This window comes from Suncus etruscus, chromosome 8, assembly GCF_024139225.1.
Source record: "Suncus etruscus isolate mSunEtr1 chromosome 8, mSunEtr1.pri.cur, whole genome shotgun sequence".
In the NCBI taxonomy this organism is placed as follows: Eukaryota; Metazoa; Chordata; class Mammalia; order Eulipotyphla; family Soricidae; genus Suncus; species Suncus etruscus.
In genome coordinates this window covers 115754981-115774045 of record NC_064855.1, presented here as the reverse complement: position 1 = coordinate 115774045, position 19065 = coordinate 115754981, and the positions used below count along the sequence as shown (strand labels likewise).

Sequence of the window (19065 nt, the reverse complement as noted above, 5' to 3'; positions counted from 1 at the left end):
GAGGTAAGGTGCCTGCCTTGCCTGCGCTAGCCTTGGATGGACCGCGGTTCGATCCCCCGGTGTCCCATATGGTCCCCCAAGCCAGGAGCGACTTCTGAGCGCATAGCCAGGAGTAACCCCTGAGCGTCACGGGTGTGGCCCAAAAACAAAACAAAACAAAAACAAAAACAAAAACAAAAAAAAGAATAACTTCACTCACTGGTAGGATATAAGAAAAAAAAAAGATAGTACGGTAATAATGTCCAGAGACAATAGAGATGAGTGCCAGGAGGACTGGCCCATGGGGGAAGCTTGCCACAAAGAGCTGGGAGTGCATTGAGATGAGACCACTATGACAATGACAATTGGGAATGATCACTCTGGACAAGAACTGAGTGCTGAAAGGGAATAAAATCATATACATGGTATGTTTTCGTTAACAATGATTTCCTGTGAAAATCAAAGAAAGATAGAGAGAGAGAGAAAGAAGTAAAATACCTGCCTCAGAGCAGAGGTTGGGATGTGTGGGAAGGAAACTAGGGAAACTGGTGGCAGGAAATATACACTAGTGAAGGGTGGTTTATATTCCATGACTAAAACATAATCATGAAAAATTTTATAACCATGGTACTTTAATAAAATAATTATATTTTAAGGGGCCAGAGAGATAGCACAGCAAGAGGGTGTTTGCCTTGCATAAGGCCGACCCGGGAGGGACGGAGGGACCCGGTTCAATTCCAGGCATCCCATATGGTCTCCCAGCCTGCCAGGGAAATTTCTGAGTGCAGAGACAGGAGTAACCCCTTAGTGCTGCCGGGTGTAGCCCAAAAATCAATCAATAAATAAATAAAATTTAAAAACATTTTTAAATAATTGTATTTTTAAAATCTCCACTTAGGTTTCACACACTGTCAAAATCTACAAAATCAAACAAATCTGTATTTATTTTTTTCAGGCCACACATAGATTTTATTTATCTGTTTTGTTTTCTTTTGGGGCCACACATGGTGATGCTTAGGGGTTACTCTAGCTCTGCGCCCAGAATTTATTCCTAGAAGGCTCAAGGGATCATATGGGATAACGGGGATCAAACCCAGATCGACCATATGCCATACACCCTACCTGCCATGCAATCACTCTAGCACCAAAGGTCACACATAGATCTTAAAAGGAACTTGCAGTTCCAAACAACCCTGAAAAAAATCTTTCTTAAAATATTTCAGAATCTGGGGCCGGAGAGATAGCATGAAGGTAAGGCGTTTGCTTTGTATGCAGAAGGACGGTGGTTCGAATCCCGGCATCCCATATGGTCCCCTGAGTCTGCCAGGAGTGGTTTCTTAGCGTAGTGCCAGGAGGAACCCCTGAGTGCTGCCAGGTCTGACCCAAAAACCAAAAAAAAGAAAAAACACTTCAGGAGGAGGAAAAGATCATTGATTTGAAATTTGAAATACTTGATTTACTTTGTAATTTTGGGTGAGTTCTGTAATCTTTGGGTGTGATTTTAATATCTATTTGGCAAGTGTATATTTTGTAATGTATAGAACATTATGTGCACATATTATGTAATATATATAATCTGGAAGATGATTTTAATATCTACTTTGTAAGTATATATTATAGAATTTACATAAAATACTTATTAGCTCTTCTCTGGCTTAAAAAAACATGTTTAACAAATGTTAGCTAACTATTATTCTTGCATTTAAAGAGTATGAGATTTAGGATGTTGACTTAGGATCACACAGCCATTAAATTATGATATCTACTTGGAAAAAAAAAAACTTTCAGAATCCTCCAGAAAAAAAAATATTTCAGAATCCTGACACACCTCAACAAGACACTTGGAACATTTCTTTTAGTCCCTTTATTGTTGGGATCAGAAACTGTCTAACATTGTTTTACGCAGCCACGTCTAACTCCACAGTCCAAGTTGGATCTTGGAAAGTCTCCTTGGGCAGAAGAAGCCTCAGAGATCTTAGCAGAGATGGATCTAGTAGGAGACCAAATTGCTCCCTGGCAGAGAGAATTAATCCCACAGAAGCTTCTATGTAACCTTGAAAAGGAAAGGGGAAAGGAGTTGACCAACACTAGTCTTTGTTATAGTTTGGATTTCTTCTGATTCTTCCAACTTAGTTCTTCAATAAAACAAGAACCTCAAATGATCCCAGCATATAACAAGTAGCACCTTTTTTAAAAATTATATTATTTTGATAGTAAGTATTTTTACTTTTCTTTTTGTTGTTGTTTTGGGGCCACACCCAGCAGCACTCTGGGTTTACTCATGGCTCTGTGCTCAGAAATCACTCCTGCAGGCAATGGAAAACCATCTGGGATGCTGGGAATCGAAACTGGGTCCATCCTGGGTTGACAAAGTGCAAGGCAAATGCCCTACTGCTGTGTATCTTTCCAGCCTTTATTTCTCCTACTTTTGAAAACACAGCAAACTGGGGTTGGAGAGAGGCTAAGGCGTTTGTTTGCCTTGCATGTGGCAGAACTTGGGTTTGAGCTCCATCATCCCATAGGGACGGTCCCTTGAGCACTGCCAGGGGTGATTATTGAGCTTAGAGCCAGAAGCCAGCCCTGAGTGTTAACTGCTGGGTGTGGCGCAAAAAAAAAAAAAAAAAAAGGCAAGACTAAATAAATAAAAAATAAAGCAAGCACCTGAAGGAGAGCAGACAGAGCTTCCTCTGACCAGACTGTGGACACCATCAGTCCCCCAACCACAAAAGGAAACAGCGGACCCCACATCTGTCACACATCAGAGCCCCTTCTGCAAAAGCGACAGGGATTGCTTTGATCCTCACATGGAAAACCAACTGAGAGACATGACCACACTCATCACTAACGGCCTTGAACTTGCAAAAATGTCCAAGTTCGAAAAGCTGTAAAAAGTGACAGTTTCATCAGGAGATTTCAATGGGAAGAAAAAAAATTAAAAAGACAGAAAATTATAGGTCTCCTGGCTCAAACTGAAACGCTAATTAGAGATAACGGATATCCCAGAAGAGAAAGAAGTTTGGTGAATGCGCCTTAAGTGTTATAATTTGAGGTTAGTAAAGAAATTTGAAGGAGAGAAAGTCTGCTATTAAAAAGGAAGCCAGACTTGTCTCTCTGTGCTCTCAGAAGTTTCTGGAATGTGAAAGGGCAGCAAACTGAGGTTCTGGAAACCAGGGCTCTTTGCTCACGTGCCATCTGGTTCTGGTCCCCCTCACAGAGGTGTTCTGAAGGCTCGGGAGGGTAAGCCTGGAGATTGAGGTTTGGTGCAAGAGAGAAGGGAAGCACCAAACCTCCACTGCAAAGTCCAATGGCTCTGAGAAGGCAGGGAACCATATACAACAGGCAGCCAGATCTCAGCAAGCCAGATAATGCTCAGGTTTGCGATTATTTAGTCTTGGGGCCAACATCCAGCAGTGCTTGGGAGGGGGTGTCATACCTGCATGCATATTCTGAAGTGCTAAGGGACAATGCAGGAATCCTGGAGAGTTATGGCATGCAAAGGGTGTGCCCTGGTTCTCTAACCCATCTCCCCAGTCTCTTAATGAAATTCTTTAGAAATTTAAGGTTGTTTTCTTGAAGATCAGTTATAACCTTCTCTCTCTCTCTCTCTCTCTCTCTCTCTCTCTCTCTCTCTCTCTCTCTCTCTCTCTCTCTGTCACACATTGTCCAACACCCTTCACCAGTGTACATTTTACACCATCAGTGAGTTTCCCTCCTGCAATCCCTCAATGGTAAATTTCTCTCTTCCCTCCCTCCCTCCCTCCCTCCCTCCCTCTGTCCTCCTCTCTCTCTCTCTCTCTCTCTCTCTCTCTCTCTCTCTCTCTCTCTCTCTCTCTCTCTCTCTCTCTCTCTCTCTCTCTCTCTCCCCCTCCCTCCCTCCCCTCTCGTCACTTCCAGCATGTTACTCCTGGCTCTACACTCAGAAATCGCTCCTGGAAGGGAGCTGGGATGCTGGGATGCTGGGATGCTGGGATGCTGGGATTCGAATCACTGGCCCAGGGCAAATGCCCTACCTCCATGTAGGGGACCATATGGGATGCTGGGATTCGAATCACTGGCCTTCTGCATGCAAGGCAAATGCCCTACCTCCATGCTATCTCTCCGGCCTCCTATAACCCTTTTTATTTTTTGAGGGTACAATGCAGAATTTCTCTGCAAGTTATCTAACACATACACACACATACACAAACACAAAGCAATCATATTGCCAAAAAAGGAGGAGCAGTGTGCAGTTAGGACAGAGAGGGTACCACTAGGACAATAAGAATTGGGAATGATCATGCTGAACAAGGACTGGGTGGTGAAAGGAGGGAAAGTAAGAGGCATGATACCCTGTCAGTAATAATTTTGCAAACCACAGTGCCTAAAAGGGAAAAAGGTAAAGAGAGAAAGCAAGAAGAAAAATGTCTGTCATAGATGTAGTCTATGGGGGGCAAAAAGGAAACTGAGGACATGGGTGACAAGAAGTGTGCATTGGTGATGGGTATTTGAACACTGGAAGACAAACTCAACCATCACAACTTTGTAACTGCGTTATCTCACAGTGATAAAAATTTTTAAAAATAAAAAAAAAAGTGGGGCCGGAGTGGTGGTGCAAGCAGTAAGGAGTCTGCCTTGTCCACACTAGCCTAGGACATACCACAGTTTGATTCCCACCCCCCACCCCCCCACCCCTGGCATCTCATATGGTCCCCTCAAGCAAGGAGCAATTTCTGAACACAAAGCCAGGAGTAACCCCTGAGTATCACCAGGTGTGGCCCAAAAACCAAAAAGGGAGGGAGGGAGGGGGGAAGGAAGGGAGGGAGGGAGGGAGGGAGGGAGGGAGGGAGGGAGGGAGGGAGGGAGGGAGGAAGGAAGGGAGGGAGGGAGGGAGGAAGGAAGGAAGGAAGGGAGGGAGGAAGGAAGGAAGGAAGGAAGGAAGGAAGGAAGGAAGGAAGGAAGGAAGGAAGGAAGGAAGGAAGGAAGGAAGGAAGGAAGGAAGGAAGGAAGGAAGGAAGGAAGGAAGGAAGGAAGGAAGGAAGGAAGGAAGGAAAAGGTAAGCATAGAAGCTGGAGAGATCATACAGCAGTTAAGGCACTTGCCTTACATATCACCCCCTTAGCAAGCCAGAGTGACCCCTGAACACTGCCTGGTATGGCCCAAAAACAAAGACAAATTACAGAACACCTTGAGAGAAAATCATTTCTGGGGCTAGAGAGACCGTACAAGGGGGAAAGGTAGGCACGCCCGCCTTGGAGGGTCAACCAGGGTCAATCTTCAACATAACATATGCACCCTGACTCCCATCCCCAAATTCAAGCCTAGTACCTCAATGACTGCCCGTAATATTTTTTTCTATATTGACACCAACTTTTGGAGATGGCATATCAAAAAATCACCATGGGAAAAACTTGGAAAAGCTACTGAGCTGAGATAAATGAGCCAAAGACAAATCATAAAACAAACAACACATAGCAATAAAGCTCCCTTTAAAAAAAATATTACTTGTTAATTCTCCACATTCTGATAAATTCCCCAACTAAATGATCTGGAATCTCTTGGGCCTGACATAAGCACAATTTTTTTTCCACTTTCAAATTGCCTTCCAAATCATATTACAAGCTAGTCTTCTCATCCTGACATAATGAAATCTTTTTAATCAAAAACATGATTTCCCAGTTAATTATCAAATTAGTCATACTTAGTTACAAAGAGCCTTATTCCGAATCAAATTAATCTCCAAAATACACACTACCACTTCTAAAGAGATTCTGGAACAACAGAATACAGACTAAAAGTGATTTCAAATGAACGGACCATCAATTGTGAGCAACAACTAACTACTGAGCTAGTATATGCTCTAACTCTACAAATAGAAACTAGTCTTAAAAGGCATAAAGAGGAGAGAGAGAGAGAGAGAGAGAGAGAGAGAGAGAGAGAGAGAGAAGAGAGAGAGAGAGAGAAGAGAGAGAGAGAGAGAGAGAGAGAGAGAGAGTACAGCAGGGAAGGCACTTGCCTTGCATGTGGCCAACCCCGGTTACTTCCCCAGTTAATATATCTGGACCCCCGAGCATTGTCAGGAGGAATCCTGAGTGCAAAGCCAGAAGTCAGTCCTGAGAACTACTGGGTGTGACCCCCTCAAAAAGAGCATTTAGGGGTAGAGAGAGAAAGACAGAGTACATCAGGTAAGCAAAATTTTGCACTGGGAGAACTAAGAATAGAAGCATGTCATCCCAGATCTAAAAAATCTAAAACAGATCAAATTCCGACCACAGGCAATACCACTTTGCCCTAAAGGCACCGGGAGCTCCAAGAAACAAACAACTGACTCAATGGCAGAGAAAAATAAATAGCACACGAACCGTGAATTTCCCTCCTTCATTTGACAGTTTTGTGGCCCAGATCCAAAGGTTTTCCTCAGCAAGCAATACTGTCCACTTCCTTTTGTGTGTGTGTCCATATGTCCCAGAGACAACTTAGACCACAGGTATTTTTCCTCCTTCTCTGACTTCAGTTAAGTTGCAGCTAAATTGCAGCGAATCACAAGGTTTCTTCTGCTCTTACAGCTGTCTATTTTCAGTGTGAACTGAAATCCTGAATTCTTTTTTTTTCTTTTCTGTTTTCTTGGACACTGTTACCCAGTGACGCTGAGGAGTTACTCCTAGTTCTGCTCTCAGGAATCACTCCTGGCAGGCTCTGGAGACCATATGGGATGCTGGGGATCCAACCGTGGTCAGCTTCATGCAAGACAAAGGCCCTCCCCACTGTGCCATGACTCAGGCCCCTGGAGATGTTTCTCTTCAGGATTCTGACCCCAGAGTTCCGGGAAAAACAGCCAAAGAGAAAATCCCCATAGACATCTGTAAGATGGAACCCAAATATTAACCCAAAACAAAGGCATTCCCTCATCTTCCTCTTTCCTGCTAATCTCTCCTTTGATCTGTAAAATTCCAACTGGATTACTCGGCCTTCCCCCCTCCTGCTGTATGGGTATTGATTTAATAGAGAAAGGCATTTCTGATTTTTGGTTCAGGCAGACAATGAAGCAGAAAGTCATGGTCATCCTTTCCTGACTAGCTTGATTTATTAATCCTGTGCCATTACCCTGCTTCTCCAGAACCAATTGCCTGGGGTTGGATATACAGTACATGGAGTGATTTCACAACTCACAGGTTCTATTTTACAACTGCCACCACAGACAGCAGTCAGTGATAAAATCCGAGCAGACTGTTCAGTTAGCCAGAAATTCAGAAAGAAAAGTTGATGGAAAGTAACAGTGCAGGGAGTAGGGCAGTGTACAAGGGAGGGGTGGAGGGAGGATGCCCTCTTACCTGGAGTCTTGTGTTCATTTCCAAGAAATAGAAATTCTTCTTTGAGTCCACAAGGAACTCAACAGTGCCTGCAGAGGAGTATTTCACAGCCTTGGCTAGTGCAACAGCCTGTTCCCCCATTGCTTGTCGAGTCTCAGGGTCCAGAAAAATACTACAAAGACACCATTTTATTTCTGGGTTAGTGGGTTTTTTTTGTGGGGGTAGCATACCTGGTGATACTCAGGGGTTATTCTGGGCTATGTGTTCAGAAATTGCTCCTGGCTTGGGGGACCATATGGGACCTTGGGATCAAACCCAGGTCTGTCCTCGGTCGACCACATGCAAGGCAAACGCCCTATCACTGAGCTTTGGCCCCTGGGTTGTTGGTTTTTTATTTTTTTGTTTGTTTTTTGGTTCATTTTTTTTGTTTGTTGGTTGGTTTGATTTGGTTTGGTTTGGTTTGGGGACAACACCCAGCAGTGCTCAGGGGTTACTCTTTGCTGAGCTATCACTTTGGTCCCTGGGTTGTTGGGATTTTTTGGTTCATTTTTTGGTTGGTTGATTGGTTGGTTGGTTGGTTGGTTGGTTGATTTGGTTTGGTTTGGTTTGGTTTGGTTTGGTTTGGTTTGGTTTGGGGGACAACACTCAGTGGTGTTCAGAGGTTATTCCTTGCTCTGTACCCAGAAATTACTCCTCGAAGATTCAAAAATAAAATGGGATGCTAGGGATTGAAACCAGATTGTGTGCAAGACAAACACCCCTCCCTACTGTGCTATCACTCTGGCCCCAAACACAAAACCCGGTTTAAAGCCCAAACCAAGTGCACTTTTGTGCACCACAGAGAAAAAAGGATACTGGTTGGCTCAACTATGACAGAGGTTTCTATTTACAGTGTAATATATGCTCACCCTGTTACAAGGCGTCACACACTTAATTACAGTTTCTGATTCTACTCAAACAAATCAGTGGGAATCCACACACATTGTCCCTGGGTTTATAAGACATACAACTCTTGGGCCACAGATATAACACTCTAGGGCCAGAGCACAGACTCTGACTGCAGGAGGCCCAGAGAACGTCACCAGCACTGTGTGATTCCTCCCAAACATCACCAAGAGGGACCCACGAACACAAAACCAGGAACCACAGATCCAAGGCACTGCTCAATGTGGCCCACAGCCATAATTAAGAACTAAGTCAAGGGCCCGAAGAGATAGCACAGCAGTATTTGCCTTGCAAGCAGCCGATCCAGGACCAAAGGTGGTTGGTTCGAATCCCTGTGTCCCATATGGTCCCCCGTGCCTGCCAGGAGCTATTTCTGAGCAGACAGCCAGGAGTGACCCCTGAGCACTGCCGGGTGTGGCCCAAAAACCAAAAACCAAAAAAAAAAAAAAAAAAAAAAAAAACCTAAGTCAAATACTCCAAACTACAAGTAAAATTCAATATGTATTCAGATTTAAAGCTGAAAACGAGAAAAATCTTACAAACGCACAAAGAATTGATCCCCGTTATACGTGCATTCCTTGTTATTCGTTGCAGCATTGCCAAAATCTGCTTGCTTCTTAAAAGTGTCTTGACTATGCCCAAATCAATACTCTTGGCGCACCAGTGGTCATTAATGACCCAGCAGCAGCAGCAAATCCAAGATTTCCAACGTGCAGATCCCCTACTCAGGTGCCAACTGCCTTCTCTTCCAGCTCATCCTCTCTATCAGCAGCCTGGCTAGATCTGATTGAGGACAAAGCTTTGTGTTTGGGGGACTTCAGTGTTTGGGGCACCCTGGTCAGTTGTGCTGGGGGACTAGGAAGCTACTGTTCTGAAGCACGAGGTGGTGATAAGTCTTGTAATGAAGAGACAGAAGAACTGTGCATGTCACCACCACATGGTCCCTGGGACCAGCAGGAAGGAATCAACAGTGTGTATTAACTAAAAGGTCTTGGAGCCAGAGAAGCTCCCTCTGCTTCTGACAAGGAACTCAAACCACTAGAGCAGAGACTACTTTTCAAAAAGCTAATATAAAGTAGTGTTAGATGACACCCAGCTATGACCCCAAACAAAGGCGTTCCCCAAATTTCCTCTTCCCTTTTCACCTATCCCTTTGATATGTAAAGGCCCACCTAGATTTCACTTGACTTTACCCCTCCTGGTGAATTTGTACTGGTCAGTCTGGCTCGAGAACAGAGAGACCATGAGGCAAGAAGCCACTGACTCCATGACTTTCTCCTGACTGGCTTGGTTTGTTAATTCTTCATGGCTACCCTGCTTCAGACCCGTTCACCTGGGGTAGGAAATAGGGCATGTGGGTGATTTCACAACATGGAAATTAATCCATTGTGCTTTGCATGCACAGAGTGATGTGATTTTACAAAGAAGGATCTGCTTTTACACCTGACTAAAAATGCTTTTGTCTTCACAGCGTCTTATGGCAGAAATGACAGGCACAGAAGTTGTGGCTCTGCTGGCCAAATCTATGACTGACTATATTTATATTCCACAGTGCTGACTACTAAACATGGCCAAGGATAGATAGAGCTTGACCGTTCAGTGCAATTCCGAGTACACTGTGGGGCGAGTGTCTGGCAAAGAGATAGACAATTATACATACATCCAATCAGGGGAACTTTTGAGGGGCTTAGTGATTTTGTTTAGTTTGGTTTTATTGTTTAGTTTTAGTTTTGCCTTTTTTTTAGTTTGGGGGCCACACATGGCAGTGTCTGAGGGATACCGCTATACTTGGGATTGACCCATGCCTCATGTGCAAAGCGTGAACTCAAGTCTATTGAACTATCATCTCTCTGGCTCTTGATTGGTCATTCTGTTTTTGTTTTTGGATCATGCTGGTGCTGTTCAGGGGTTAGTCCTGGATCTGCTCAGAAATCACTCCTTGGGGCCTGGAGAGATAGCACGAAGGTGGGCATTTGTCTTGCATGCAGAAGGACAGTGGTTTGAATCCTGGCATCCCATATGGTCCCCCGAGCCTGCCAGGAGCGATTTCTAAGCATAGAGCCAGGAGTAACCCCTGAGCACTGCCAGGTGTGACCCAACAACCAAAAAAAAAAAAAAAAAAAAAAAAGAAAAGAAGAGAAGAGAAATCACTTCTGGCAGCCTTCAGGTACCTTACAGAATCCCAAGGGATGAAACCAGAGTTGACTACAAGGCAGGGCAAGCGCCCACCCTGCTGTATATGCATACTATTATTCAGGTCCATCAATTATTTTTCTTCGTTTTTATTGTTGAGGGTTTTTTGTTTATTGGTTTCTGGTTTTCACTGGCACCTGGGGCATGATCCCAGGTTGGCTGCATGTTAAGTAAGGCAAGCACCCTACCCGCTGTACAATCTCTCTAGCCCAAATTGAGAATTTGTTAAAAAGTCAGAGAACACCAAAGCATGTACAAATAGCAATCAAGCATCCAGTGCGAAAGCGTCAGATGGGTTTGCCAAGCTCACAGAGGCGAGCCTACATAGACCCGAGCCACCCCCACAAATGAGGGGCTTCCAAGGACCACGGCTATGACCCTCTGTGGAAGGCAGGGCAGCACTGGGAGGCACTTGGGACCTGCACCCACAGGAGGGATGGAAAAGCAGGAGTCAAAGGGCCCATGGACCCCAGCAATGGGTGCAGGCACTGAGGGTGCCCTTTCTGGAGGACAGACAGCAACACTGCTGGCCGCAGCCCCTGACACGGCCCCAGCTGCAGGAGAGATGCGAGGGTGGACTTGGGAGGCCCCTTCACTGGCCGAGACTCACCTGGGCGCTTCCTCCACTACTTTCTGATTCCGGCGCTGAATCGAGCACTCTCGCTCGTTGAGCCACAGAGCGTTGCCGTGTTTGTCTCCTAAGACCTGCCAAGACAGCAGCACAGCCTGAGAGAAAGCATGGCCAGACCACGGGCCTGATGAGTCCCTGACATATGCTCCGGAACACATATGCTCAGAATGCGCCAACATTCTCGATCACACACTCAGGCACACTCCAACATGCTCAAACATATTCACATGTAGAGCATGCTTGAACACATTTGGGCATACTCATACACACTTGAACATGCTCTGGCATACTCGTGTGCATATGAACATGCTTGAACACACTTGGGCACACGCATACATGCTTAAACATACTCACACATGCTTGCACACATGCTTGCACGCATTCTGATATGCTCACACTCAAACCCACTCACATACTTGGGCACACTTAAACATGCTTGTATACACTCAAATCCATGCATGTGCTCAGACATGCTCCAACAGGCTACAACATGCCCAAACATATATACTCAGATACGCTACTGTATGCTCAAATACACTCGCACATACTTGAACATGCTCTCTGGCACACCTGAGCATGCCCTTTGGCACACTCGGGGACACACACTCAAACCTACGCATACCTGGACACTCACAAGTAGTCAGAGAAGTTCAAGCACATCACACATGCTCACCCACTTGGACACACTCATGGTTGTCCATGCTCATGGCCCAGCATGCTTGAACATGCACCAATATGCTCAGATACACTTGCGCATGCTCTCAACGACCAGGAATGCTCTCAGATGTTCCACACTCTTGCACATTCTTGGACACACTCATATCCTTAGATATATTTGCAAACACGCACAATTGCATGCACTCGCACACAGGACCTCTGTGCTAAAGCTCAGGGAGGAAACCTTACTGACAACCTCGAAGCCTTGGATCAAGGGCTCAAAGGGCTACTATCCAGGTTCCAGCTCCAGCACCACCGGAGCACAGAGCCAGGAGGAGCCCCTGAGCACTGCTGGGTGTGGCTCCAAAACAGAAGCACCCAAAAACTGGATGCAAACGGCAAAGACAAAACTCTTTGGTCACATTCCCAGAAAGCGGGTCAAACTGCCCTGTGGATCTTGTGACATCTGTGAGGCCTTTCCCACGTGGGAGTGAGGTTGTGTGTCTGCTGACCACGGGTGAAGGAGCCATGGGCTTGGTGGAGTAGGAAATACCATTATATTTACATCCCAGGACAGCACTCATGCCATTATACTTTGTGTACTTTAATTTTTGTTATGGGGAATTGACAAAAAGCCTGAAATTTACAGATATTATTATTATGTATTATAATATATTCTATATTGTATTAGATATTATGATATAATATTATATTATAATATAATAATACTTGTATAATAATTGTTTCTCCATTTGTAATACAGAGAAATAAGCTGAGGCTTAAAATGATATAATATTCAGTAAAATTGAAAGCTAAAATAAGTGATGGGAAAGAAAGGAAGAAAGAAGAGAGAAAGAAAGAAAGAAAGAAAGAAAGAAAGAAAGAAAGAAAGAAAGAAAGAAAGAAAGAAAGAAAGAAAGAAAGAAAGAAAGAAAGAAAGAAAGAAAGAAAGAAAGAAAGAAAGAAAGAAAGAAAGAAAGAAAGAAAGAAAGAAAGAAAGAAAGAGAGAAAGAGAGAAAGAGAGAAAGAGAAAGAGAAAGAAAGAAAGAAAGAAAGAAAGAAAGAAAGAAAGAAAGAAAGAAAGAAAGAAAGAAAGAAAGAAAGAAAGAAAGAAAGAAAGAAAGAAAGAAAGAAAGAAAGAAAGAAAGAAAGAAAGAAAGAAAGAAAGAAAAGAAAGAAAGAAAGAAAGAAAAAAGGAAGGAAAGAAAGATGGAAGGAAAGAAACCGTCCCCAAACACATGTGGAATATACTTAAGAGTTTTACATTTTCACTGTTTACCTGAAACACAAATCCAACACATTCTTTTCTCAGATAAAGCTGGTAACCCTAAAATAAGCTCGGACTGTTTTTTGCACAGAATGCTTGGTTTTGAGGAACGCATCCATCTATTTTCAGGATGAAAGAGTAAGTGCGTATTACTAAACACACACGCTAGGTTCACAGAGATAAATGCTGTTCTGGAAGCTAATTTTAGCTCTGAGCCACCAGGCCCCTCCCGGGGATAGTCACTTCGTTTCCTCCTGCATTATAAATAGCAGCTACTAGAATGTTGGTAGTTTAGAGAGCTGCCGAGCGAGAAACTTTAAAACCTGGTTATACAGACACCGTCATCTTTATAGCACACAGAGGTGTAGGCCACAAAAATTAATTTAAGAGGATAGTAATAATAACATAATAATAATGCATCTTCTTTAAGAACTGAAGATTCCCCCAAACCCAGAAAGACTTAAAAGAAAAATAAATGCGAATGAGCTGTAGCTTCAACCTGAAGACTCAGAGGACTCAACACTTCAGCTTAGGCTATGAGAGTGCTTAGGATTCAAACTACCACCCCTTGGCCCTGAGGACCTCCAAGTGTAGCCTTGGTGACCCCCAAAGCCCTCTGTGGGGTCAGAGGATCTCTCGCCCCCCCACCCCCCGCCCAATAAAGGTCTGCTGGCCTCCAGGCCCTGCAAACATTATCTGAGAGGTACTCAATGCCCCAAACAAAACAAAATGTAAAATAATAATAATTTCGTTTTGTTTTGTGTCACAACCGGAGGCGCTCAGGGGTTCCTCCTGGCTCTGTGCTCAGAAATCGCTCCTGGCAGGTTCAGGGGACCACAAGGGACGCTGGGATTGGAACCACTGTCTATCCTGGGTTAGCTGTTGCAAGGCAAATGCCCTACGACTATATTATCTCTCTGGCCCCAATAATAATTTTTGTTTGTCTGGGGGCCACATCCAGCAGTGCTCAGGTGTTACTCCTGACTCTGCACTTAGGAATCATTCGTGGGATGCAAGGATCAAACCCCAGGTAAGCTGTATGTAAGGTAAGTGTTCTTCCCACATCTTTGGTTTTTCTCCAAAATGCTAATCATAATTTACCAGATGAATTAAAATCTTTGTTTCTTGTTTGTTTCGTTTTGTTTTGGGGCCACACCCGTTGGTACTCAGGGGTTACTTTTGATCTAGATTCTGGAATTAGTACTGGTGTTGCTAGTAGAATCATATAGAATGCTTGGTATTGAACCCAGATTGGCCACATGCAAGGCAAAATGCTCTCCCCATTGTACTACCTGATCTGATTGGTCTCCTTCTTTTGTTTTTTTCCAAAATGCTGACCCCCATCATGCTTCATCAGTTGAGTTGAAATTTTTGTTTTTTTGTCTTGCGGCCGAATTCAGTAGCAATCAGGGTTACTCCTGGCTCTGTGCTCAGAAATTATTTCTGGTGGCTTGGGAGACTTTATGGGATGCTGGGCATCAAACCCAGGTTGGCTGTGTGCAAGCCAAACACCCTCCCCTCTGTATTGTCACTCTGGCCCTGAATTGAAATCATCATTGGGGCTAGAGTAATAGTGCAGCAGACCAGGCATTTCTCTTGCACAATGGCAAACTTGGGTTCAATCCCCAGCACCCCATATGAGGACCCAGGCCCACTTTACAGTAGAGACAACCTGATGAGTTGAAATCACGTGGAATCCTTGGAATCAATCACTCAGCCCAAGGAGTGATTCCAGAATAGAGTCAGGAAGAAGCCCTGGTCACCACTGGTGTGTCCCCAAAATAACAATAATAATAATAATAATAATAGGGCTGGAGTGGTAGCACAAAGGTAAGGTGTTTGCCTTACATGCGGCTGACCCACAATGGATACGAGTTCAATCCCCGGTGTCCCATGTGGTCCCCTGAGCCAGGAGCAATTTCTGAGCTCAGAGCCAGGAGTAAAACCCCTGAGCATCTCTGGGTGTGCCCCCCCCCAAAAAAATTTAATAATGAAATCTTCATTGGACCTAGCAGTCAATCATACTTTCCTTTCATGCTATTTCACTATATTTTCAATATAGCAAGACAAGACATTTGGAACAGAAGAGAAGAAGCATTTTCAGTAAGATACTCAATTTGATTTGATATTCAAATCGTAGTACCAGTAATTAGTAAGCATATTAACTTAAACTTACCTGAATTTCTATATGTCGAGGGTTATCAATAAATTTTTCTATTAGAAGTCTATCATCGCCAAAACTCGAAGCAGCTTCTTGAGATGAAAACCGGAAACCATCCCTGTAGAGGAAACAATGTTTGAACAAAGCAGTACCACCAGCAATTTAAATAAAAACACTGAGGCTGGTTTAGTGTGGGTAAAAAGGGCTGCCACAGAGGGCCGGATCCCAGGCTTTGCACACAGGAGGCCAGGGCTCAAACCACCACACTACTTGGTCCCCTGAGCAAGATAGAACCCAAAAACAAATACATAAAAGAAAGAAAGACGTAGAGGCCAGCGTGACAGCACAGTGGATAGGGCATTTGCCTTGCAACCGGCCAACCCAGACACACCCTGGCATCCCGTACAGTCCTCTGAGTCTGCCGAAAGTAATTGTAGAACTCAGAGCCAGGAATAATTCCTGAGCACCACTGAGTATGCCCCTCCAAAAAAAAAAAAAAAACCCTCAAACTTGGCTCCCTAAAACCAAAAATATTACTTCCCAATCATTATTATATTCAGAATAGAAACATAAATTCCTTTTAGATGTGAATGTAATTTCTGAATACTTGATTCATTCCCCATATTTACTGTACAATATTCAAGTTCTTCCAGGACTTTAATTTGCAAATCCTAGTATTAGAAATAAATCATCTGTGACTATAGTGAAAAAATACAACATTGCAAATAAACACTGAGTGGAAGATAAAGTTCAAAGCTTATTGCCAAAATTCCTTTTCTCTCAGAGTTCTCAGGGAAAAGGTATCAGTTTTCTTCGTCTTCCATTACTTTTTTGATTTAGAGGAACAGGCCTCAGATCTCAAGAGACTGCAACCTCAAAGAAACAAGAGTACAAGGAATCACTGTTTTCAATACCCTATAACCAGCTTTTTATTAGCCGGGATACAACGATTCACAAAAGAAAAACAGAACTCTTTCCAGGTTGTCTCTGCTGTAATGATGGAGAGATTTCATTTTGTAGTCAAACCAAGACCACCAAAACAAAACAAAACAAAACAAAAACCCCATGCATCAAGTTAGAAAGTATTACCAGCATATTTTAGAGTTAATGAAAAATTGCACTCAGTTCAAAAAGTCATTCAGTAAAGTATTTACTAATCATGAAACTATGTACCAAGGGCATATTTATTTAGTAGCTAGTAATAAAAAAAAATCAAATAGAAACTGGCCTCCCAGCGTGAAAAGCCTGGGGGCATGGGTGAGGGCATGAAAGGATTCCTTTTCTGTTTCTCAAATATTTCACTTAAATTTGGAACAGGAGATGGGGCCGGAGCTATAGCACAGTTGTAGGGCGTTTGCCTTGCACACAGCTGATCCAGGACAGACCTCGGTTCGATTCCCTGGCATCCCATATGGTCCCCCAAGCCAAGAAGGATTTCTGAGCACATAGCCAGGAGTAACCCCTGAGCGTCACCAAAAACAAAACAAACAAAAAATTTTAAAAAAAGGAACAGGAAAAGAGACATTATCATTTTAAGTATGTGGGTCTACTTTCCACAAACTTCGACATTCCCATTTATTAGAGCGAAACAGCAATTATTTTTTGTTTGTTTTTTTGTTTTTTGCATCACACCCAGTAATGCTCAAGGATTACTCTTGGCTCTGTGCTTAGAAATTACTTCTGGGGCCGGGTAGGTGGCGCTGGAGGTAAGGTGTCTGCCTTGCAAGCGCTAGCCAAGGAAGGACCGCGGTTCGATCCCCCGGCATCCCATATGGTCCCCCCAAGCCAGGGGCGATTTCTGAGCACATAGCCAGGAGTAACCCCTGAGCGTCAAACGGATGTGGCCCAAAAACCAAAAAAAAAAAAAAAAAAAAGAAATTACTTCTGACAGACTGGGGAATATATAGGATGCCAGGGATCAAACTCAGGTCAGCTGCGTGCAAGGCAAATGCACTCCCTGCATATTACTCCAGCCTTTCATATATATATATAAAAATCTGGTTTTTTTTTTTTCAATATTACCCCTAAGGTGTTAGTTTTTCTTTTCTTTTTTTCCTTTTCTTTTTCATTTTTATTGAGTTTATTTTAGTTTTGGGGCCACACGCATGGGGGCTGCTCCTGATTTGATGCTCAGGAGCATGTGAGGAACTGTAACTGGAGTCTGGCTCTCTCGCATGCCAAGCAAAACCTCTAGCTTGTTCTCCAGCTCCCTCAGATTGCTCCTGAATGCCCCAGACACTCTGGGAATCCCACCCATCCCTCATCACAGAGAACAGTCTATCTGAGTCTCTGAAACTCAGGGAGAGGTTGTGTCCCTGGGAATAAAGAATCCAGGCCAGGGGTACCTGAGTGGCCACGGAGACTTGGTCACAGAGCAACAGTTTCCTCTGAGAGCTGATCCAGCTGCCCGTGTCCAGACAAAGTGAGCACCTGGGAGGGAGTCCAGGCCCACGTGGAGCTGTCCACTGGCACTGGGCCACAATCTCCCTTGGAGATTGTATTGTGTATGTATTGTGTGGGCTGCTTTATGGCTCCAAGGGATGGAACACAGGAGTGAAGAGTGTGAGGCCCCGAGTTGTAGCCCAAATGTCGCAAGATCCCATGAGTACTAGCAAGTCTGACAATCAAGACACCCCCTCCACAAGCACTACTGGGCCAAAGCACCACAGCTCCAGGCCCCAGCACTGAAACCAGAGACTTGCACAAAAGCAGCTCCTGGATCCTTGAGGCACTGCTGGGAAAGAAAAGCCAGAGAAAAATAGCAATAGCACAGCAGTGAAGGTGTTTGCCTTGCATGTGGCCAACCCTAGTTCAATCCCCGGCATCCCATATGGTCCCCCAGCCTGCCAGGAGTAACCCTTGAGCACTGCCAAGTGTGGCCCAAAAACCAAAAACAGCCACCAAAAAAATAAGGGAAAAAATAATCCAAATTAAAATGCAAAAGAAAAATAAATTGCTTTGAAATAGGACTACACATTGGTTTGTTTTGTTTTGTTTTGTTTTGGGGTCACACCAAAGGCACGGGAGACCATATGGGACACCGGGATTTGAACCGATGACCTCCTGCATGAAAGGCAAACGCCTTACCTCCATGCTATCTCTCCGGCCCCAATCATGGCACTTTTATAAATTCCAAATTAATGTACTTTAGCTAAACGACACTCAGTAGACACACTTTGGAAATCAAAATTAGCTATTCTAGAATGAGATCTAATGCCTGTCTCAGACCAATGAGCCATTTATGACAATGTTCTGACTTAGGTTCTGTTTGTTTGTTTGTTTGTTTGTTTGTTTGGGGACCATACCCAGCATTCCCAGAGCTTACTCCTGGCCCTGCACTCAGGGATCACTCCTGGTGATGCTCAGTGGAACCTAGGGGATGCTTGGAATTAAAACCAGGTCTGCTTCATGCAAGGTGAACGCCCTCCCTGCTCTGCTGTCTCTTGGCCCCAGGTTTTGTGACTTAGGCTTTAAAAGACTCATTTTGGGGGGCCACAGAGATAGGCCGGAAAGAGGTTATGGCTCTTGCCTTGCATGTGGCCGACCTAGGTTTGGTTCCTGGTGCTGTGTGGCTCCCTTAGTCTGCAGGATGTGTGCCCCCAACAAAGGCTCACTCTGGTTGCTCTGTTGGTGATTGACTGATGGGGCAGGATCCTGAGTGCCAGGAGCAGGGAGGCCGAGTGGTGACAGACTGGTGCTGATGGCTTTCTCAGTGCTGCCAGAGAGGATAAGGGGGGTTGCTTCTGTGTTGGGGCCGGAGAGAGCATGGAGGGTAGTGCGTTTGCCTTAGACACTGAAGGACGGTGGTTCGAATCCCGGAATCCCATATGGTCCCCCGAGCCTGCCAGGAGCGATTTCTGAGCCTGGAGCCAGGAATAACCCCTGAGCACTGCCGGGTGTGACCTAAACACACACACACACACACACACACACACACACACAAGAA

The 19065-nt window shown here is 44.4% G+C and overlaps 1 protein-coding gene across 1 annotated transcript in view; it reads right to left on the bottom strand.

The window, feature by feature from the left end:
• The window catches only part of PCCA (propionyl-CoA carboxylase subunit alpha), a 263459-nt gene that overhangs the window by 149736 nt on the left and 94658 nt on the right, over positions 1 to 19065 (bottom strand). The window contains exons 10-12 of the mRNA XM_049778616.1: positions 15135 to 15237; positions 11014 to 11108; positions 7287 to 7437 (exon numbers count right to left, since the gene is read on the bottom strand). Of these exons, the coding sequence (XP_049634573.1) occupies positions 7287 to 7437; positions 11014 to 11108; positions 15135 to 15237 (349 nt within the window). The remainder of the gene's footprint in view (positions 1 to 7286; positions 7438 to 11013; positions 11109 to 15134; positions 15238 to 19065) is intronic.